The following is a 22,550-nucleotide window of genomic DNA, read 5'->3' as shown; positions in this document are numbered from 1 at the left end:
GCAGTCCAACTGCATAGATCCAGCATGATGTGAGGTTTGACTGATGAACTAAGGCTCTAGGAGACCAGAGTTTGCATCCCTTCAGGGTGATGGAAATCCACTGGGTAACCTTTGGCAAACCACACTCTCGGCCCTAGAAGGAGCCCATGACAAACCTCATCTGAACAAACCTTGCCAAGAAAACCTTAGGACAGAGTCACTATAAGTCAAGTTCTATTTGACAGGACATAACAAATTCGAATGCATCTGGCAGATCACAAATGGTACAACTTTGGTTTGAAAGTTACATTCAGTCTTGCCCTGGGATCAATAATCTTAGTATTATTTGGTCTTCCTTTACCCCTCGTCTGTCTGCACATTTGGGATGCTTTTGACTTTCCCATTTTTTCCCTGCAAGGGCAATATATGTTTGGAAGGGCAACAGGTTTGCCCCAGGAACACATGTGTTTGGCTTCTCTGCCATTCCATTGCCAAACTCCGAAAAAACCACCCTTGCCTTGGCCTTTGAAAGGCAGCCAAGGCAGGACGGGAGACACCCTGAGCAAATATTATGACAATAGGAAAGCGCTTGAGATGGGAAGGCACTCAAGTAGTATATAAGAAGGGCAGGAGGACTCAGGGGACATCCAAGAGAGACAGAGAGAAGCAGCAGAGGGGTGAGAGAAAAGTCAAGCAATTAAAGACAAATCTTTCAGTCGCACATCCCTGGAAAGGCTCTTGTATAAAATCTAAAACATATCTTCCCAAAGTTGCTTTTCCAGATTGCTTCTGAACAGTCATTCAGAGCTGTCCCAACCACTGGGAATGTGTGGCCTTTGTGTCAAGCAATAGCCATGGGTAACATGTAACACTGTTTGACAATATTTGAACTAATCTGCAGGTGATCACAGTGATGGGTAATTTAGCCAAGATCAAGAAAACATCTGTTTGTTTAAAATGCTGAAAGGCTTGATGTCACTGAGCCATTAAAATCTGTCAAGACCCAACAGAAAGAAAGGGGAGGATCCCAACCTAGATTAAGAAATCCACTGCTTTTCTGAAATTTGGGGAACCATAGATTTTACATTGCTGAAAATGTCAGGAACTGCTAGTGATGGCTCCTTTCTAGATTGCCAGTCTGCAATAATTCATTGGTTAGCCTTTTCTAATGTCAGAACAAAGGGTCAATATTGTCCATGGTTTCTCTCTCTCTGTGTGAACTGAACACGCGATTTAAACAGGTATTAAAAAAGTATTACTTACAAATGCTTTAAAAAATAAAATAAAACCACAACAAAGAAGTGAGGATCTTGCGCACTAGTCTCTAAATAGCTCCATTCACAACTCGCTCGGAAATAAAATTTGCAATTTGGCAATGATATACCATCCAACATTTCACAGATAAACCGATTTGTTACTCCCAACTAGAGTCTGGCCCAGTGAATCAACAGAATATATGCAGATGTTCTCTTACCAACTTCCTATTGGTTCAATGGGAACTTTGACAGCTCCAGAGACTGGGGCTAACTATTGATGGTTCAACTGCATTACTAACTTTTGCATGCGGTTAATTTTTGGTGTGTTTGTTTTAACTGCTGTAATCCACCGGCAATCCCAGAGTGAAGAAATTGTATGAAATAAGTAAATAAAGTAACAATATAATAATAATAATAATAATAATAATAATAATAATAGTTTATTTTTATCCCGCTTTTCCAACTTTTGATCAAAGCGGCATACTTTATCTCCTAGGGAAAATAAATGTGTTGTCATAAAACTGCAGTTGCAAAGATTTGTTGTTCACTCATGTTGGCAACAGAGCTCAAAAAATGTTAGGCTTGTTGTATTAGAGCTCCCAGAAACCTATAGCCTGGGAGCTGTAGTCGAAAGGGTAACTTTTTGAGGCTCTGGTTTGAAACTCAATCCTATGTGCATTTTATCCAAAGACATATACATAGGATTGTTTCATGGGTGTGTGAAGGGGACAATTCCACTCTAAAACCAACAGTCCTAGAAGGCAACACCTGAGTCAGATGGCAGTTTGTTTCTTTTTGAAATGCCATTGCCTGCAACAACATCACAATGCTGTGTTTGTTTTATTGGCCCAAGACGCCTTGGCCATACCTGCTGGCCTAGGTACTCGAGTTTAACTCTGATTCATCAAGAAGCAAGTCAAGCTTTATCTAATCTACTGGAACAAAAAGGATTCAGTCTGGCAATCGCAGTTGCCTGAGAAAGTTGTGCCAGTCTGTGCAATGGAAGAGCCAGTACTCCCCAAGGTTGTTAGATGCTGGTGCCAACCCTGTTCACGGCTGCAGGAACAAAGAAGCCAGTGGAGGGCTTTCTACATATACAAAAAGTGATCTTTTACTGAGTCCTCCTCTTTATAACCTTTTGTTCAAACTGTGTGAACAACAAATTCCTTTTGTTTGCCCTGAATATCCTGCTCATTACTCTCTCTAAGTTTCCTTCTCCTGTTATGGCTGATGGCCAGTTATAAACTTACCTGCCATAAATGAATCTAAACTATCAAATAATGTGTCACTACCAGGTCTCAGGGAACTATATTTTTCCTGGTTCTCCAAAGAAGGAGACAAATAAAAGGGCAAGTGGAATGGGGGAAGGTTGATTTTCACCCCTCCTAATTCAAATACCCTAAATACCCTAAAGGCACCTGATCCCATCTGATCTTGGAAGCTAAGCAGGGTCAGCTCTGGTTAGTACTTGATGGGAGACTGCCAACGAATCACAGGTACTATAGGCTATATTTCAGAGGAAGGAACTGGCAAAACCATCTCTGAGTATTCGTTGCCTAAGAAATTCCTATCAAATTCGTGGGACCATCATAAGTTGACAGGTGACTTGAAAATGCATGGGTTGGCAGGTGACTTGAAAACATCCAGAGATGGAGACCCCACCATGTCTAGGTTATTGGTTCCATTGCTGATCTTCTTGTGTTCAATCCAAGTTTATCCTCCTGTAACTCATCTACGAAAAGCTCATGCTGCCAACATCTTTATTTCAGTTAGTCTCAAAGGTGCTACAAGATCTCTCTACATACTGATTCTATGGACTAACACAGCTATATCTTTGAATTCTGCTTCTCAGCACTTTGTGCTATTGAGAAATTCTTCCTAGTGTCTGTGCATGTTGGGCACTTTCCAGTCATTTCTGACTTATGGCAACCCTAAGGTGACCCTCTCATGGGGTTTACTTGGCTAGATTTGTTCAGTGGAGGCTTGTCATTGCCTTCCCCGAGGCTGAGAGCATGCGACTTGACCAATGTCACTCAGTGGGTTTGATGGCTGAGCTGGGAATGGAACTGTGGTCTCCAGAGTCTTAGTCCAAGACTCAAACCACTACACTATGCTGCTTCTATCCTTATTCTAAATTTGAATTTGTTGTTTATGATCAATGTGGGATTAGAAGGGGGAGATTTTACCCGATCATCTCATGAAATACTCGAAGAGGGAGATCACTTAAGATTTTAATGGCCTCTGGGCTCACAGCATATCCACCTCCTTCAAATTTTCCTCGTGGGATTACTTCTGTACTTCTGAACAACAGAGTAGAAGGAATGGGAAGCCAGCCAGTTTTTCTGGATTTAAAAATAATAATCACCTTACCAACCCTCCATTCCTGAGGTGGCCAAAAGGGTTAACTAAGTCCATCCAAGTGCCCAGATGCCACATCTAGGCTCAAGCTTGGCAGTTGTCCCTAAATCTTACCAAAACAAATAGTCAATTTGGGTGTTTTTCCAGAAGTAGCAAAGCTATTTGCTCCCAGGCAGGAACGCATGGTGGATTTCATAGCAAGGAGGCACTGAATCTGCTCTGGATTTCAGTCTGAACTTTAAAGGTCCTATGGTTAATTTTGAGGATTAAGTTCTTCACTTTGGATAGCTTCTTTAAAATCTGAATTAAAATACACAGCGGCTTCACTGTTACACTGACATGGAAGCCATAGATGTGATTGCCTATGGCTGAGAAAATGGGACAGAAATGATATTTGTTTGAACTACTACTTCTGCTACTCCTCATATGATAGTAGACAAAACTGGGTCCTTTCATATCCACAGTTATAGTGCTATGATTCCACTTTAACTGCTATGCTTCTGTTCTGTGGGATCCTGAGATTTACTTCACCCCATTACAAACCCAGGATTCATTGGATCGAGCCATGGAAGTTAAAGGGGAATAATAGCATTGCAATTGCATAGTATGAATGGACCTCAATGCACTTGATTAATACACTTAAGTGACAAGGCAATTCACTTTGAACTTATTGGTGTCATGAACTGCCACCTTCCTCAACTGTCCTTCAGATGTTTTGGGATATAGATCCAATCAGCCCCAATCAAACCTATAGTTGGTTGGGGATGATGGTATTTGTAGGATTGTACCAGTGAGAGGGAAGCTTATCATGGAACGAAGTTCTATAATTCAGAATTGGTGAAAGGAGACAAATGACTAAGGTAAAGAACTAGGAGGTATTAAAAAGGGTTAAAAGGATTCTCTTGGAAGGAGTGTTGCTTCTGCATCATACCTGGGAGTACTGGCTTGCTGATGTGAGAAGCTAAGATGGGTCACGGAGCCCTGCTGTTATGCATCTCTCCTCAATCTGTCTTTTCTTTTCTCTTCCAGTGGTTTGCCTATTCCTTCATGGTGAAATGCCTCATCACCCTCTCCACAGCTGGGCTGTTGATCCTGATCCTTGCTTTTCAAATCAAAGAGATCCAGGTAACTGTAACCTTGATTCATTTGGTCGTTTCTAACCAGAATATGTATGAATACAATGACATCCAAAATCCACAGAACAGCAATGCCGTTATTGGGCCAACCAATATGCACAATGCACATGCTGCAAGCTTTTGAAGCTCCACTGGCTTCTTCATAGACAAAGGTGTTAACAGTCATACAGGAGAAAGAAAAAATATGACAGTGTTAGAGTTATGTTCTTTAAAGCAATGTTATGCTTTACACAACCAAAATTATACCCACATTGTTTTTGTTCAATAATAATAATAATAATAATAATTTATTTTATTTATATACCGCTATTCCAGAGATCATAGCGGTGAACAGCAAGTAAGCTAATTTGCAAGCAAGCAAAGAGTAATGATTCACAGATAACTATGTTATTGTGAATCATTACACCCAAATTCTGCCTGAGCACAACAACCTTGTGAAGTAGACTAGGCTGTGAACAAGGAAAGGTCCAAGATTATCCGGCGAAGGCCATGGAGAATCAGGATTTGAACTTGGTCCTAATGTAACACTCCGTTCACTACAATCCCACACAATCTTTCTTTTGTGGCTGTATCTCCTTACGTCATGTTTTATTTTCTCTCACTGCCAGCCTCTGACGGAGAACTGAGGTTTGGCACAACGATGGCATCTGGATCTTTTAAATAAAGAAAATAGCACATATGAGCTGCATAGCTAACCTTCACAGGAACAGTAGATGTTTAGGTGGAAACTCCGGATAGCGTTGCCCCCTCCTTTTGTGGGTTTGTAGACCACCTCTTTGTTTCCACCAGGTTTGAGCCAAGGAACGTAGCAGTGGATTGAACTTTGCGAAACAGATCAGTCTCTGTCATTGAGACCCACAATTTAATATGTTCCAACTGTCCCAATTTAGGGGGGACAGTCCTGATTAATAATTTGTCACCTCACTTTCTCAGTTGCTTTAAACATGCTCATGATTCTCTCTTCTGGCTCCACTTTCACCCATTGTCCTCTGCTTCCTTTGGTTGCTGCAAACTGAGTTCACAGTGCAAAAGTAGTTTGCATTCAATTTACCCAGTAGGTTGCAAGAAGAGAGGAGGAGATAAAAATATGCCCTTCCCAGTAGGCTCAGGCAAAAGCAAACTATTGCAGCCTCTCTTTTCTTCTCTGTTCTTCTTTACTAATAATATTTAATAATATATTCACATATATTATGTTTGTATGATGCACAGTTTCCGGCACAGAAGATGTTGCTTTCTGTGCAAAACAACTACGTGCAAATTTTGTGCAGGATAAATCCTCAATTGTAAGTAACCTCCAAAAAAATGGCATGGTTTTTTCAATCCTTTCCTCCAACAGGAAGAAAATGGCTAAAATGGCTTGTTACTTCCTTCGAGAAGAAACTTAGTGAAGAATGACATCCTTGCTTTGCTAAGGGAATTTCGAAGCCCTGTGAAACACAACATGGAGGGCTGTTAGGAGGAAGCAGAAAATTATTCCGTCTCCGTTTTCTGCTGACAGAAGCTGTTCTGTCAGTAGAACAACCTCACTGGATCCTGGCCAGTGGTTCCGGGTAGATGGTGTTTGTTGAGAGCAGTGAACAGGGAAGCGGAACAGAAGTAGCCTTGCCAGGCCCCATCTACATATTTTTAACACCTTGGGGGACAATCTATCCATGCTTTTCCTTGCCCCAGGTGTGACAGAAATGGTTTGCTGCATAGCTCATGCACATTTGGTATGCACCAGCGACTGCCACATACAGTTGATGGGGTAAACATCAGTACTGTGCTTGTTAAAGAGGGACAGACCGAGGCCGTTGTGCGGTAATTATGACCTAAACCTATGTCCCAAGGCAGAAGCCTGAAACAAGATATTTTTTAGGCTTTAGTGCTTTTGGTGAAGGGCAGGTCACCTAATCTAAAGTCGCTAAGAGTAAGAATTTGCAGTGTTGGGAAGCTGCTTCCATCATAATAGAATTATGGCCATGGGCAGGTTTTGTTCATAGAATCATAGAGTTGGAAGAGACCACAAGAGCCATCCAGTCCAACCCCATTCTGCCATGCAGGAACTCTCAATCAAAGCATCCCCGACAGATGTCCATCCAGCCTCTGTTTAAAGACCTCCAGGGAAGGAGACTCCACTACACTCCGAGGGACTGTGTTCAATTCTTGTTGATATACCTTTACTTTTTTTGGAGTACAGTTCCCAGAATCCTAGGGGATTTGCTTGGCTGGTGGGATTCTGGAAGTTCTAGTCCAAAAAGATTAGCATTTCCAAGCTTTGAATACAGCACTAACCTGACCAGACCAGAGGCTGAGATCCTAAACCAGAGAGATAGTGTAAAGCTGCTCTAGAGGTTCAGGAAGATGGTGTGTTTCAGCTATAGAAATATATCAGGGTGCTTTCCCTCTCTACTCTCAGTGGCCACTAAATGGCAAAGTTGTGGATGGAGATGCAGCAGGTGAAAGGCTAGTTTGGGGGGAGTTTTGGTCCAATGACCAATTGCCTGAAGTCAGTAGAAAATTCCAATCTTCCAAACAAGAAGTAGGAGAAGACCACCTATGCAGTTGTACACTCAATGTACAGCTCTGATTCTTTCCCTTATTTAACCACAATTTGAGCAAATTATGGTTATATAGCCCTGTTGGTCTTCCTTCATACGCCGGTGATAGGGGACATTGGACGTTCGCCTCCCAAACTTGCCCTGATGGTGCTACCACTGCCCAGCATCCAGAGTGGTAGAGAATAAACAGCATTCAGCCTTGGCTACAGATCAAGGGGTGAAAATGGATGCAAAAAACATACCCTCCAACTGTCCCAAATTGTCAGGACAATCCCAGTTAATCCTCTGTTGCCCTACTTTTCAGCCATTTTTAAATGTCCTAGTTTTTCTCTCTTCCTTCCACTTCCCCCTTTTGTTCTAGGCTTACTTCAGTTACTGCAAAATGAGTCCAAAGTGCATTTATTTGCACTCCATCAACTCAGTAGGTGGCAGGGGAAAGGAAGCGGTCAACTCTTGAACTTCCCAGTAGGCTCAGGCAGAAACCAACTGCTACAGCCTCTCCTAGCTTGGGTGTTCCTTCTCATTAATACCTTTTGCATCTTGACCATACTCTGATATTGCTTGGCCATTCATCTTCCAATTTTCATCCGTGAAATGTTAGAGGATCTGTCTCAGGTCCCATTAACCCTCGAAGCTGCCCTGGTGCAAAAATCATATCAACATAATTGCAGATAACCTAAAGTTATGTTATAGTACAGTAGTGTATAACAAAGTATAGCATGTTTTTGCACCTGTCATCCTAGTAATGGCCAAATGGAGCCCCATCAGCATTTAGGACCTGTAAAGCTCTCCTACTCTATATACATTAATTTTTCAAACGGCTGGCTTCTGTTGCTAGTTTTAGGAGAGACCGAGAAGCTAATGGAAAGAGCGGATGGGGAGTTGAGGCTTGTACATTCAGCACCTGGGATATATGCCCAGAAGTTTAGTCTCTCCACCCCATATAGCGAAACTGTGTCATGCTGCCTCTGTTTGAAGCCTATAAGCCTGTAGTGACACTCGGAAAATACACCTCAGAAGGGTTTTTCTTTCCCTCTGGGCCGTTTGATTTCTGCTGCTGATCTGAGCAAGCTGTTTCCTGACTGAGTCACACAGCATGTTTCATCCAAGCTACTGCTGACCAAGTTGGAGGAGTTGGCTGAGTACATTGCAGCATGGATGGTACAGAAGCACAAGCATGAGTTGGGTCTCTTGTTGTTCCTCTTTTGGTTTCCCTGGTCTCTATTTGCCAGGAAAGACTTTTTGGTCACTCAGTTTGGTTCGGTATCGATACGTCGACACAAGTGAAATGATACCATACAGTTAGAAAACTAAATGGCAAACCTTTCTAGTGACCTACCAATCTGTTGGGGAGATGCGAGATTATCCTGATTTTTGATTTTCATTAGCCAACCCACTTGCCAAATGACAGTTTCATTTGCCAATTCATAATTTGGCCCCAGAACTCAATTGTTAGCAGAACAGCCAAAGCGAAATCTTAATTATGAACATGGAAAATGTCACGGAAATGACTTGAAGGCACACAACAATAACAGTCGCAGCTAGCAGGAGGGTCGACCCTATTCTTAAGCAGAGCAGGGAGTTGCCTTAGGCAGCAGATATCAGTTGTCATGAGAGGCAATACATTGATAGTGATTTAAATTATTATTGCATTTTTACAACTAGGTGGAACTGGGAGAAAGGTGCTCATGGGATTTTCTGCCTATCTGCAGCCTCATGTACCCAAACAACAATAATAATAACAATTATGACTGCTATCTCTTCTTTTTTCCTCCTCCTCTTTTATTTATAGCTCACCTGTTCCAATACTCCAGCAAGCCAAGGATAGAGCAGATACAGCTTTAAAGTTCTCCTCATACAAACACTGAAAATATTATTAAAATAACTTGGTTTTAGGTACATTGATTTGGGGTCACAATGACTTTTCAGGCAGTCCACTCTCATGGTCCAGCCCTAGTTGACAGCATTAGTGAGACTGAAATTGTGCCTCATGCTTTGCACAGACTAGGTCAATGAATGGAGCCCAACCTTTGTTGATTTATAAGATGCAAATAACCCCGTTGCTGTTTTACTATGTATTTATAGCAATACAGCGGCGGCCCGTAACAATGATGTGTTGTATTTGGAGGTGGAAATTTTTCAAGTATTATCAGCATGCTATCTACACATAGATAATGCCTTCTTGCACAGGCATGCATGAAGTACAGACATGGATGAGAAGCAGGCCTAATAAATGCTTTAAACTAAGGATGGGTAATCTTTGATGTTCCAGGTATTTTGGCTGCAACTCTCAACAGCTTCACTGACTGCCAGTGATAAGGGATTGTGGGGACTGGAGTCTGGAACATTTAAAGGACCAAAGGTTCTCCACTCTTGAATCAAACCTTATCCAAACTGGTATCCTCAAGTATACTGGGCTAAAACTACCATCATCCAACTACTGGGACATCTCTCGCTCTCTTTCTCTATCTCACATGTGTGCATGTGTGTACATTCGTGCGCACACACACATATATCCCAATAATTGAATGATGGGAGTTGTAGTCCAGTATGAGAGAGAGAGAGAGAGAGAGAGAATGACAGAGCACACACAAAGCTACTTTGTACATGTAATACCTCTCCCAGTCCCTTGCCCAGATTTGGATTTAGGTTCTCCGAAATCCAGATTTGGATTTAGGAGAACCTTTGATGTCAAAATATAAGGCTATGTGTATTCCTGGCTCTGTCTGCGCATGTCAAATAGACAGGCCTGTCCCACTGTCCTCTTGGCGAGGAGTCCAGGCGACACAAAGCCCAATGCCCGGCATAGAGTCTGGACAATGCTCAGTACCAAACCTGGGGTATATCTTTCTTAAAACAATTACAATAAGTCTGTTTGCTCCAGAACTTCCTGGAAGATCAGGACTCTCCATTCGAATGCAGGGCAGCTGTTTAAAATATCAGATGATGTTCAGCCCATTCAGCACCAAACCCAGTGAATGCCTGTGCTGCCCAGCTGTGCTGCCTAGCATGGCCACTTGACAGGAGTGTAAAAGTGATGTGTTTATGTAGAATCATAGAGTTGGAAGGGTCCACAAGGGCGATCTAGTCTGCAATGAATGAATAGACAACTACACCATTCCTGAAAGATGCCTATCCAATTTTTGTTTCATCCAAAGATGAAGAGTCTACCACCCTCTGAGGCAGTCTATTTTGCTGTTGAACAGCTTTTACAGTAAATAACATCTTTCTAATGTTCCTTCTTTTTGCGTAATATGAATCCGTTGATTTGTGTTTTAGTCTCTGGGTCAAGAAAGAATACCCCTCTTCTTCTTCAGTCACTTCCTGTTATCAAATTAAATTCCTCCATCCTTTTATTCTTGCAGTTGTACAGGTTGAGTCTTTGTTATGCAAAATGATTGGGACCAGTAGTGTTTTGGATTTTTTTTTGGGGGGGTGGTGGAATTGGTTGCATTTCAAAATACCTGTATTTGCATATACTTACAAAATGAGATGTATTGGAGATGGGATCCGCCTAAACAAACAAACAAAATAATAATTTATGTTTCATGTACTAGAAACTAGGATGTTTTCATGGGTTTCCATGGGCAAGCAGGGATTCGAAGTCTGGTTATAGTCCAATGCTTACAACGCACTGGTTGTACTGGATTTTGATTGTTTTTGACTGTTTTATGATAGCTACCTGTCTTTGTCTCTTCTCTCTCTAGCTCTTCATGCTAGATAACTCTGTGACGGACTGGCGAATTGCAGTCAGTGCTCCAAAGCTGTGCCTGATTGGGCTGGAGCTTTTGGTTTGCTCCCTTCATCCTTTCCCAATGGGAGATTTCCCCTGCCTGGATCCCAAGCCTGAGCAAACCTTCCTGTTCCTCTCCGACATCGACATGCTGCTATCGCTGCTCATGTTCCTCCGTCTCTACCTTGTGCCTCGGGCAGTGCTGCTGCGGAGCAGTGTGTTGGGAGATGCCTCCTATCGCAGCATCGGATCCCTCAACAAGATCCACTTCCAGTACCCTTTTGTGCTGCGGGTGATGGTGAACAGCCAGCCAGGCCGGGTGCTGCTCATCTTTACCATAGGACTCTGGCTCATTGCCTTCTGGGTGCTGTCGGTCTGCGAACGGTGAGGAGCACTTGTAGCTATTGCATATGAAAAAGTTACTCTTCTAGTATCTACTACCCTGTTGGAAACTGGCAAAGAAAGGATTAAGAGTGCTGTTTTTCCTCTAGTGGCTTCCTGTGTTTCTGTATTGGGCACATCAGATCAACCTTCCCTCTGCAGCCCACTTGTTTTCTATGCATGCTTTGGAGCCAAAGTAGAGATTTTTCAAGCCCTGTGGCCCTTCTCCGTCTGGCCCTCTGAGGGCCATAATCCCTCCCTCATGATATTTCTATAGTTTCCCAGCTTTTGTACAGTTCACCGCTATTACCACCACGTTTTGAAAGGATGGCATGCCTCTTCTAAGGCTGCATCTACCCTGCAGAGTTAATGTAGTTTGAAACTACTTGAACTGTCATGGCTCAATGAACAAATTACAATTCCCAGAATCCCATAGCTTTGAGCCATGGCAGTTAAAGCGGCATCAAACTGTAATGATCCTGCAGTGTGGTAGCCGCAGCCATAGATATATGGGCACAAATAACTCTCGTCTTTGTGTCCATCTACCACTAATGCAGCCCCTGAAATGGAATTTGACTCAAGGTTGAAAGCGGTTCAACCTTAGTTTTGATCCAGGAGTTGACAAGCTGCATGTGGTCCCCATGGCTCCAAATGTGGTCCTTAAAACCCACTCCAGTGCTTAGAGCATGAAAAATAAATGCACCCATGGCAAATTGCATTCCCAAAGGCTTTGTCGCCCTATGTATTAATCTCCATGCATGTACTTGATGGTGACAAGATGGAGGAAACACCATCATGCTCTTTGCCTCATGCAACACCCACACATTAGGATGGCTTTAATCCTTCCCATAAAAGATTCCTTCCTTCTTCCTCCTCGGTGTGACACAGTCCAAAATTGTACACCCTTAATTTCCCCAAAGGGCTTTGTTTTTAAAGGGTCATGCTTTTATTCTCTTTGACGTGCAGCCAACAGGTAATAAGCTCACCTGGCAAGCCGGAGGCTATTAGTGAAGTCAGTCACAAAAAAATAAACATTTTTGTCACTTTTGGTGACACTGACTCAAAAAGTGAAGAGAGAGAGAGAGAATAAAAGTTTCTGTGTATGATTTCAAAACAAAACCAGATCATCTTGAAAAGCAACATATGGCTCAAAGCTGCAGAGCTGACATGGCCCTATGTATGATCAGAGAGACTGTTTGCCTCATTGGCCTGCACCCAATTTCATATTGGGTCTGCTGCACAGAAGGGTGTTTCTGAAGGAACATTAACTGCAGGGCAGGGGAGTCTGTGGCCCTATGGATGTGACTGGGTTGCATTCTTCACCACTTCTTGTTCTGGTTACGGATGATTGGAACAGTAACTGAGCAACATCTTTCCCATGCTTCTTAAGGCATCTTTTGCAACCCTTTTCAAGCTAGGGTTCCCACGTCTCAATGTCCAGACCCTCTTCTTCAGTCCTCAGAGTGAAGGGTATGAATTTCAGGACGAGAGCATTATCTGGAAAACTGTGTGCATACACGTTGAATCTCCTTATCTCTAATTCTCTATATCTTATCTCTATATTGTATGTTAAACTTCTCTTGACAGGCAGCATATGGATGAGAATGAGTACCTGGGTGGAACATTTTGGTTGATCCCCATCACTTTTCTAACTATTGGCTATGGAGACGTTGTGCCAGTTACTATATGTGGGAAGGTGGTGTGTCTCTTCACTGGAGTTATGGTAAGCGACATGTCTGCAGAACTAAAATGGAAAATGAAATAATATAAATATATAAAATGTACATTGGCATCCATGCCCAAAACTTTGCCAGATTCTGAATGATGAAGTCCATTTCCTGAAATACGAAACACACACATCACTCATAAGATCTAAGTTCTTGAAATATGAATCCATTGGTTTGTTTTCAGTTTTGACCATGTTCCAATTAAGCTAACAAAAGTTAAATACAGTTTCCTTAAGCTGACAAGTCTAAATATCATCTATGCATTGTCTGTCAAATACTGTCCACTAAATAACTGTACATGTCAACTATCAGCAAATATAGAAATCCATCATTGACGTCAGCCGAGAAATATTGGATTGCATCCAGACTTAATTAAACTTATGACAGACCCTTTGAAATTAATAGGCCTTAGGCTCTCATGGCTGAAATCTCACTGGTGAAACCATGGTCTACTCCCAGTATGACAAAGTTGAGAACCTCCAGAAATGATAGCATCTGATATTAAGTATATCTGGAGAACAAATTCTGGGTATCTAAGGCCCTCTTCAGACTGGCCATTAAGGCCGGCCTGGTGGCGGAGTCGGGCCATTGCATCCAGATGACACACACCCTGACTCCTCCCCCAGGGTGACATGATTTCACACACTGCTTCACATGGTGCGCAGCATCATGGTGCTCCTCCAGTGCTGCATCCATATGATGCAGCACCAAAAGAGCACCACCAAGCCTTGGTAACGCGGCTATGGCGCCCTTTCCAGGGTGCAATAAAGATCTGCTTTTTGTGGCCCCTTTTCGTGCCCTGGAAAGACCAGATTGGGGTGGCAGCGTGTGGTTGCTACAGCCCCGATCCAGTGCAAAAAGGGGTGGCTGCAGAGCCCCAAAGTTTACAATAGGAAAATTTTGGGGAGGGGAATTTGTATCAGCTGTGTGTGAAATATGTCTGGGTATTTGTGGCTCCACTTCAAGGAACAAAATATTTTTAGCAGAGCCACCATGGCCATAGCAGGATTGTGGGAGCTGTAATCCAACATAACAGTTCCAGTTTATGGTTTTCAGTTGGCCATTAGTCAAACTATTGCCCCATCTAACTTAGTGCTATCTGGAAGAGGTTCTCCCGAGGTTCTCCCAGAGACTGAATAACATGGGACACCCAACATGTGTGTTGCTGTGCCTGTGCTATAGTCTCTCCCTGTTATCCTTTCTTCCCTTATTATACTCTGCTTTTCTTTTCAGGGGGTGGGCTGCACAGCACTTTTGGTAGCCGTTGCAGCAGATAAACTGGAGTTCACCAGAGCTGAGAAACACGTTCATAACTTTATGATGGACATTCAGTGTGCCAAAGAGGTAAGCGAGAACCAATGACCTGCTGCAAGAACCAATGACCCACTGTGATCTGTTGTGGGTTGTGTGCTTCAAGGTTTAGAAATCTCTAGATGTTTTGGTTCAAATAAGTTGTGGGGTTCTGTTAAAATAAGGCGAGATTCTCTTTTGTTTTAATGGGGGATCATGATCCCTGGAGGTTTCGAGAGTAAACATAGAAAGATTTTCTAGGGCCCCCACAAAAAAATCCAAGTGTGGGTAGGTTTTCCAACTCTCAGGAACTAACCCTGACTCCCTAGTTCTCATGAATTGTCTCCATCTGGGAGATGAAGGTACAAATTCTCCAGTTTTGGTGGGTTCATCTCTGAGTAAGACAAGAGATCTGTGTGCAAATTTAGTTCATCTAGTAGAATAGCCCTGTTGTCTAATATTTCTGTCTTTATTCTTGACAAAAGATGTTCTCCCTCTCCCTTTCTTTTTGGTGCATCTGCACTGTAGAAATAATGCAATCTGACACCACTTTAACTGCCATGGCTCCATCCTACAGAACCCTGGGATTTGTAATTTTGTAAGGAACCAGTGCCTTTTGGCAGAGAAAGCTAAAGACTTTTTAAACTACAAACTGCCCAGGAGTCTCTAGGATGGACCTACAGCACTTAAAAGTGTTGTCATATTCTCCCTCTGCCTGTGCAGATATCTTTGTTGGAACGACAAACTGTGAACAACTGTAGTTGGTACTCAGTGTATAAAACTTAACACCATCACCAGGGATCATCCCTAGGTCCCACGTTTTGGGCCAGAAATCTCAGGGCTTGGGGTGTGGGCCATGTATAGTCCACACCTGGTCTGAAAGTTTGGAGCAAATGATTGACATTAATGTGGGGACCCAGATTTTGGTTGACACTGGCCCACCTCTTTCTGAGAGCCTGGGCTTTAACCGGTGCTTTGAAGTTGCCCCTTCTCATCCAATTTTGCGTTCACTTCCAGATGAAATGCTCTGCTGCCAACGTGCTGCAAGAAGCTTGGATGTTATACAAACACACCAAGAGGAAGGATGGACGAAGAGCACGCAAACACCACCGGAGGCTGCTGGCAGCCATCCATATGTAAGTGGATGGGATGCAGCAGGATGTTTCCTTGGTTTCTACATCTAACCCTGGGAAAGATTGAAATCTGGTGTTTAGAGGGAATTGGGCATTGCAGCTGGCCATTCATGACTTCCGAAACGCGTACAAGGCTGGAACAGTATGATGCTGAAAAGAACGTAACCATGCTACTGGGATTCCCAAGAAACGTAGTTCTATGGCGAGATAGAGGCTGCATGTGCACTGCAGAAATAATGCCGTTTGACACCCCTTTAACTGCCATTGATGAATGCTATGGATCCCTGAGATTTGTAGCTTTGCACGACATTTAGCCTTCTCTGTCTGGTGCCACAACAAACTAGTTCCCAAAATTACATAGCACTAGCTGTGACAGTTATAGTGGTATCAAACTGGATTATTTCTGCAGTGCGGATGCAGCCTATGGAGTGCTATACACTCTGATGAATGCAGTGAGCATACTTACACAACTATCGCCATCAGGGTTTCATTTTATTGAAACTGTATGTTTCCTTCTATTCTCTTTCCTTTTTAATTCTTTTAAAAAGGTGAAAATTTGTCCCTCAAACCATAGTAGCATCTCAGTATTCTCTGTTGTTGTGTGTCCTCAGCTCATTTCCAGCTTATGGCAACTTTAAGGTGAACCTATCACTGGGTTTTCTTGGCAAGACTTGTTCAGAGAGAGGGTTGCCTTTGCCTTCCTCTGAGGCTGAGAGACTGTGACTTGCCCAAGGTTGCCCAGTGTGTTTCCATGGCCAAGCAGGGATTCGAACCTTGGTCTCTAGAGTTGTAGTCCAACACTTGAACCACTATACCATGATGGCTTATCAGTATTCCCTTACATGTGATTAAAACACCTTGAAAGAACCTTAGGGCAGATCCAAGAATTCACTTGAAATGCCTCCCACATAAAATGGAATGAATGGATGTAGAAACAACAAGCAAAGCCAAAGGAGCTATATCATGGGAACTCACATTTATTTAGATCATCCTGGAAGAACTCAAGCTCTCCCTCTCTCTCTGTAGGTTTCGGCAGGTTAGGATGAAGCACCGGAAGATCCGAGATCGAGTCAACACCATGGTGGATATTTCTAAGGTGAGTTTTCCACTAGAGACAGCAATTCCCAGTCTGGAGCTTTTGCACTGAAACAGTAAGATGCATGCATCACCTTTCATCATAATCATTTTTAAGCATAGTTCTGGGATTCGTAGTTTTTGAGACATTTAGCCTTTCTATCAGAGAGCTGTGGTGCTACAGCAAAATACCAGTCCCAGACTTTCGTACCATTAAGCCAAATTCTGTTCTGCTGCATCCCTAAAAAACAGAAATGTTCTTATTGTGCCCTGTCTGCCCTCCTTCCCAGATGCAGATGATCATGTGTGATCTCAGCTCGAACCTTAGCAACTCCCACCATGAGCTGGAGAAGAGGATCGAGTCCCTGGACAGAAAACTGGATGAGATGACCAAGTTGCTCTCACTCCTTGTGGAGTCCAAGCATCAGAAGGCACAGCCGGTGTCCTAATTCCTCCAAACTAGGTATGGCATTTGAAACCAAATCCCGGGAATCTATGGAATCAATTTTGCCAATGTAAGCCATTGAGCACCAATTGCTTAATTTTCTTCCAGTTGCAGTTACTTGCTCTTCACCAGAATCTGGAATCTGTGAGGCTATTTTATCCTCAACTGTGCCTTAGGCTGCATCTGTCCTGCAGAAATAATCCAGTTTGACACCACTATAACTATCATGGGTCAGTGCTATGGAATTCTGGGATGGTAGTATGTTGTGGCACCAGAGCTCTCTGACAGAGAAGGCTAAATATCTCACAAAGCCACAGTTCCCAGAATTTCATAGCATTGTGCCATGGCAGTAGAAGTGGTGTCAAACTGGATTATTTCTGCAGGGTGAATGCAACCTCAGTACATTTTTTGTGGCCACCCAAAACCAGACTGGAATCCTCTCCACTCTGATCCCCTCAAAAGCTTTTTAAAAATGGAAAAATGTGTTATAAATATAATCACCCCACAAGCACTCAAAGTACTGGAAATGGTTTTCAAACAGAGCAATTTGCTTGCCCTCCAACTTCCCCAAATATCATGCTATTGCCATTGTATAGACTTCATGTCAAAGGGGGCCAGGGGTGCGCATATAGATGATGACAATCATATTCTATATACCAGATCTTTTCTCATGCACTACACTGTTATCCAGAGAAGAGTCAAAAGCAAAGGTGGGCAAAAGTGGAAGACTACAAAGCCGCATTAACCCTCTAGACCATGGGAGGCTGTACCTACTCCTACCAATAATAATAACAACAACAAACAACAACATCCCAGCATTCTAGGGAACATGGGGACATGTTTTGGGACCTTCCTGGACACCTCGTGGGCATTTGAAGCACACACACACACATACAAACACACAAATACGTACCTAGGGGATTTTTTGTGTGTGTGCAAAATTTCGTTTTGACTCCCAGGTGGTCCAGTGGGGCTCCAAATGTAGTGGAAATAAATGCCCTCCACACCACTTTAGAAATAATTTTTGGGCATGTCAGATCAGTTCTTTTGACCCCTGGCAAAAATGGCCCACAGGATGCACTTTGCCCATCCTTGGCGTAGAGGTTGGCCATGTATGTCAAGGTACAACCAGATCCGTTTATGGTTAGATATAAATCAGGGAGCCCCAGTAATGGACTTACAGAACCTTTGCCACATTTAGCTCATTACACAGAAAACTTGGGAAAGTAATATAAAATAGTCCCTACCCCCAACTTGGAGAGCCAGTGTGGTGCAGTGGTTTGAGGGATGGACGGCAAGATTGGGAGACCAGGGTTTGAATCTCTGCTTGGCCATGGAAACCCACTGGGTGATCTTGGGAAAGTCAATCTTTCTAAACCTCAGAGGAAGAAAGGGCAAACTGTCTCTGAACAAATCCGGGCAAGAAACCCAGATTTGTTAGGGTTGCCCTATGTCAGAAATGACATGAAGGCACACAAGAACCATCCCCAAATTTGAGAATGGCCCTTAAAAAGATATGGGGAATGTTACTTTTTTGTGCCTATGATTCCAAATGATCAGAGTGACTGGAGATTTCTGGGATCTAAAAGTAATCTAATTTTCCCCCTATGCTTCCTCCCTGCACCAAGGATGCCCTCTTTTTCCAGGCTGTTTTCGGCTATTTCCCATTGCCTAACTTCTGCACTGATTGGGATTTCTGCTTTCTATTTTAGGTGGCTCAAGAGATGATGCTGATCTTGTCCACTGCCTGGGGTTTCACCACAACAGTGGAGAAACTTTGAAAACACTACTGCCACTATAGGATCAAGCAGTGTGTAAGGCATGCTATGGGACTACACCTCCATCTTGCGGCAAAGGCGAATCACTACAGACATTTTGCCAACTGTGCTGTTATCATCACCCGATAGCAAAGGGTGAAGACCAGCGCTCTGAATTTTATTCTCCATGGAAAGACTTCTCGTGTCTCTGGAAGAATTGTGCGGAGATACGCAAGCTTTGTTGCGGGGGATCCTGGATGGAAATCAAAGCCATAACATCCACTCCTCTTACAGGCCTTTGAGCCACACACACACACAAAGAGCTATGGTAACAAAACGTTACAGATAGGAAATAGCGAGAAATGTACTTGATTAGCGGAAGAAAGGCTCAGAGCCATGGAATGCAAAGGCCTTGCCCTTTTTTCCCCTTTGGCAGAAGAAACGTCTTCCATTTTGGGCAGGACTCAAATCTGCAGGAAGCAGTTGGTTGGTAACTGTTGTGCAGGATCTTGAAGGTGACGGTGAAGGAGGATTCCACCCTCTGAAATCTTGGCTTGGGTCATCTCTAGCAAGTTACAGGTGCCTCCGAACCAGGAAACCTCTCTGTATACTGGGACAGGAGTCTTGTTTTAGAGAAAAACATGTTCATGGTATTTAATGCTCCTTTAAATGACTAGTACAGGTGACCAGGTTGGCTACAGAAAACAGGTGGGCCTATGGAGTATCAGCCAGCCTGCAGTATCATTTGCTATAGAGGATGGTTAAAATGTGCCTTAAACAGTATAGTTAGAAACACAAATGGCAAAGAAAAAGCAATACCAAGAATGAGGAGGATCTTAAGTACTCAGCTTGCAGTCTGAAGATCTTAGCACAACTCCAGTTCAAACAGAAGAGCTGAGAAGGGCTTTTTTTTGATGTGCAGCACTTTGGCACTTTACTGGAAGGCAGAGTATTGATACTGTGTAAGGTGGACCAATAGTTTGAGTCAGTTTGAAGTCACTTTTTCTAACCAGTTCTCAAATAGGGATTGGAATGGTGAGTTATGTAGCTCAGGAACATCTCCAGGCATCTCATAAGTTCTGGAGACCCTGGAAGTGATTTACTGATATAAGACAGACAAGCCATGGATATGGGGCTTGTTTAAGACTCGACGGCAGAAAATTAACGAGTTCCCCAACTTTTGGTCTATCAGGTTAATGCCGTCCTTCTCAACCTAGGACTCTTCAGCTACATTAAACTAGAACTCCCAAAATGTACCAGTAAACTGGCTAGAGGGAGTTGCAATCTTAATACATCTGGAGCAGTGGCAGCTGGAAGTTTCCACACTAGAGGGGCAATGAACCCATTCTAAAGTTTGCCTAAATGTAAAAAAGAATATCCAAGAGGTTGAATGCTATTCCCCCCAAATAAGTTCAACACCTCAGATAGTTCCTTTCAGTCTAAACTGAATGTATTCACCACCCCACTGACACATGCATCAGCTGCTACTGATCTGGAGGATGTCAAGTTGGGAAGGGCTACTAAGACTAGCAGCTCCCATTCTTTGGCCCTCCAAGGGGCTTGGGATCCATAACCATTGGCCATGCTGACTGAAGGTGCTGGAAGTCCAAACTTTGGGAACCACAGCTATAGGGGGAACTGTTTTTGCTAGAGAGAAGGGATGTAAGAGCTTTGCACTAACAAATGTTTAGATTACAGCTCCCCCAGTTCTTATCCCTGGCTGTGCCTGTGGCATCTGACAAACCTTGTGGGGCAAAACTCTGGGAGTAAATAGGCTTTTGGTCTTTGGCCAAGACAGTATAGTTGGAGCAGAGCAGGTCTGGGTGGCAGCTTTTAGCACCCCGTTCTCTTTGAAGCACTGGCTGAATTCAACTGTGGTCTGATGGCAGGTCCTGTTCAGCAAGGAATCTGCAGGGCAAACTCTTGACCACCCCGTGTGGTACCTTTTTGATGAACAGTAAAGATTTACTATACCCTTCATCAGCAATGGAATCCTCTTATACAATAGGTTCACCTCCTGATATGGTTTTCCTGATTTGGCACAGGCTAGCCAGCATGGGGTAGTGGTTTGAGCATTGGACTATGACTCTGGAAACCAAAGTTCAAATCCTCACTCAGCCATGGAAACCTATTGGATGACTGTACGCAAGTCACACTCTTTCAGCATCAGAGATGCACTGGCAAAAAACCCTCTGAACAATTCTTGCCAAGAGAACCCTGTGACAGTCTTGCGTTATGGTCGCCATCAGTCAGAAACATTTTGAAGGCACACAACAAAGTCCAGTGTACAAGTAGACCCATCTACCTCACAGGGTGGCTGCCAGGATAAAGGACTGAGCCCTTCAGGATGGAAAACCAGGCCAATAAAAACACATTTCTATGCAGTTTTTGCACTGCTGACAATCCACAGCAGAAGCCAAAGAGAAGGCATCCTGGGACAGGATTTATGACATGTTCCACCCATGAGCAGATGAGGGAATGCTCTCCCTAACACATCAAATCTATTACAAGCCCTACAAAACAGCTGATAAAAAGTGACATGTTGGGAGTAGCAGAGACTTGCAACACAACAGACGACAAAGTAAATGGAAACAACAGACCAGAGTTGAGGAACTGCTGGGCTTCCAGTTATTTAACTCTGACAGGAGTTGTAGTTCTTCCATATCTAAAGTGCCCCTGGTTTTCCATTAAGGTTCTAGATGCAGAGAGAAAAACCTCAGCAGATAAAGAAAACCTCCATCTACAAGCACAATATACTTCTGAACAGAAGACTTTTCATACCCAGTCAGGGTTTGTCTGGTAGCTGCTGCTTGAAACCCAAATGTTAATGTAATAAGACTTTTGACTGGAGTGAGGAAGGCAATCTTTCACTTTCTCCTGAGGAGAATGAGCCTTTGAAACAGGTTCATAATTCACGCTTTCAGTTGTTTGTTGTCAGCCATGACTAAAGAAAGGCTTAATCAATCTCTTCTCAGGGTGCTTCCAGCAAAGACAATGATGATTTCAGAAAGCAGAGCACGCATAGGCTCTGGGATGTTTTCATATGCTGTGACCGCACATGAGTCACTTTGTAGAAAGCACATCATCTTAGAGTTGCCAATTAATTTTTTTTTTCCTGGCAGGGTCCCTGTATCTTTAATAGCTGCATTACTGTTATTGGGCATGGAGAAGTAGTAATAGGAAATGCTTCACCTTCTCAAATCAGCCCCCATTGCTTTTCAGGGCACATGAGCACTGCTAGGAAAAAAAAGCTGGCAACCATGACTTTTCCTATGCAGAAATATGTAAGGTACAGAAGAACCTTACAACCTTAATGGTTGTCACCCCATTAGCCTATTAAATGTAGATGGCCTTAGTCTAATCAAATCTGCATTGGACAATGGAATGAATCCAGGCTAACTTAGCTGAGTTCAGTTACTGCTGAAATCAGGTCATACTATGACTGAAGTTGACCCATCTATTTTCAACAGGAGTAACATACATTGAACTTAGTGTGGAGCCAGCCTAATAGTTAAAGTGAAACACATGCATAACTTCTTTTTTAGAAGATGGGCACATATTAATATTGCAACAGGAGTCATGAGAGCAGGGGAGGAGAATCTGTGATCTAAGGGCCACATATAGCCTATTCCCAAAGGTAGGGAAAGCCTAGGAGAAAACTGCAAAACAGAATCGTGGAGGAGAGCCAAAATTGAGACCAATGGAAGGAAGAAAGGAGTGAATGAAAGACAGAAGATGCAT

The 22,550-nt window shown here is 43.1% G+C and overlaps 1 protein-coding gene across 1 annotated transcript in view; it reads left to right on the top strand.

Annotated features, from left to right (window-relative positions):
* The window catches only part of LOC149304777 (intermediate conductance calcium-activated potassium channel protein 4-like), a 38,974-nt gene extending 16,573 nt beyond the window's left edge, over positions 1 to 22,401 (top strand). The window contains exons 2-9 of the mRNA XM_089479118.1: positions 4,623 to 4,718; positions 10,977 to 11,386; positions 12,971 to 13,106; positions 14,344 to 14,454; positions 15,418 to 15,536; positions 16,560 to 16,629; positions 16,898 to 17,070; positions 18,765 to 22,401. Coding sequence (XP_089335244.1) covers positions 4,623 to 4,718; positions 10,977 to 11,386; positions 12,971 to 13,106; positions 14,344 to 14,454; positions 15,418 to 15,536; positions 16,560 to 16,629; positions 16,898 to 17,056 — 1,101 coding nt within the window. The 3' untranslated portion in view covers positions 17,057 to 17,070; positions 18,765 to 22,401. The remainder of the gene's footprint in view (positions 1 to 4,622; positions 4,719 to 10,976; positions 11,387 to 12,970; positions 13,107 to 14,343; positions 14,455 to 15,417; positions 15,537 to 16,559; positions 16,630 to 16,897; positions 17,071 to 18,764) is intronic.
* The last annotated feature ends 149 nt before the right edge of the window (positions 22,402 to 22,550 follow it).

Source organism: Sceloporus occidentalis, unplaced genomic scaffold (assembly GCF_023333645.1).
Source record: "Sceloporus occidentalis isolate IW3139 unplaced genomic scaffold, rSceOcc1.0.p SCAF_13, whole genome shotgun sequence".
NCBI classification, from domain to species: Eukaryota; Metazoa; Chordata; class Lepidosauria; order Squamata; family Phrynosomatidae; genus Sceloporus; species Sceloporus occidentalis.
This window is presented reverse-complemented; position numbering and strand designations above follow the sequence as displayed.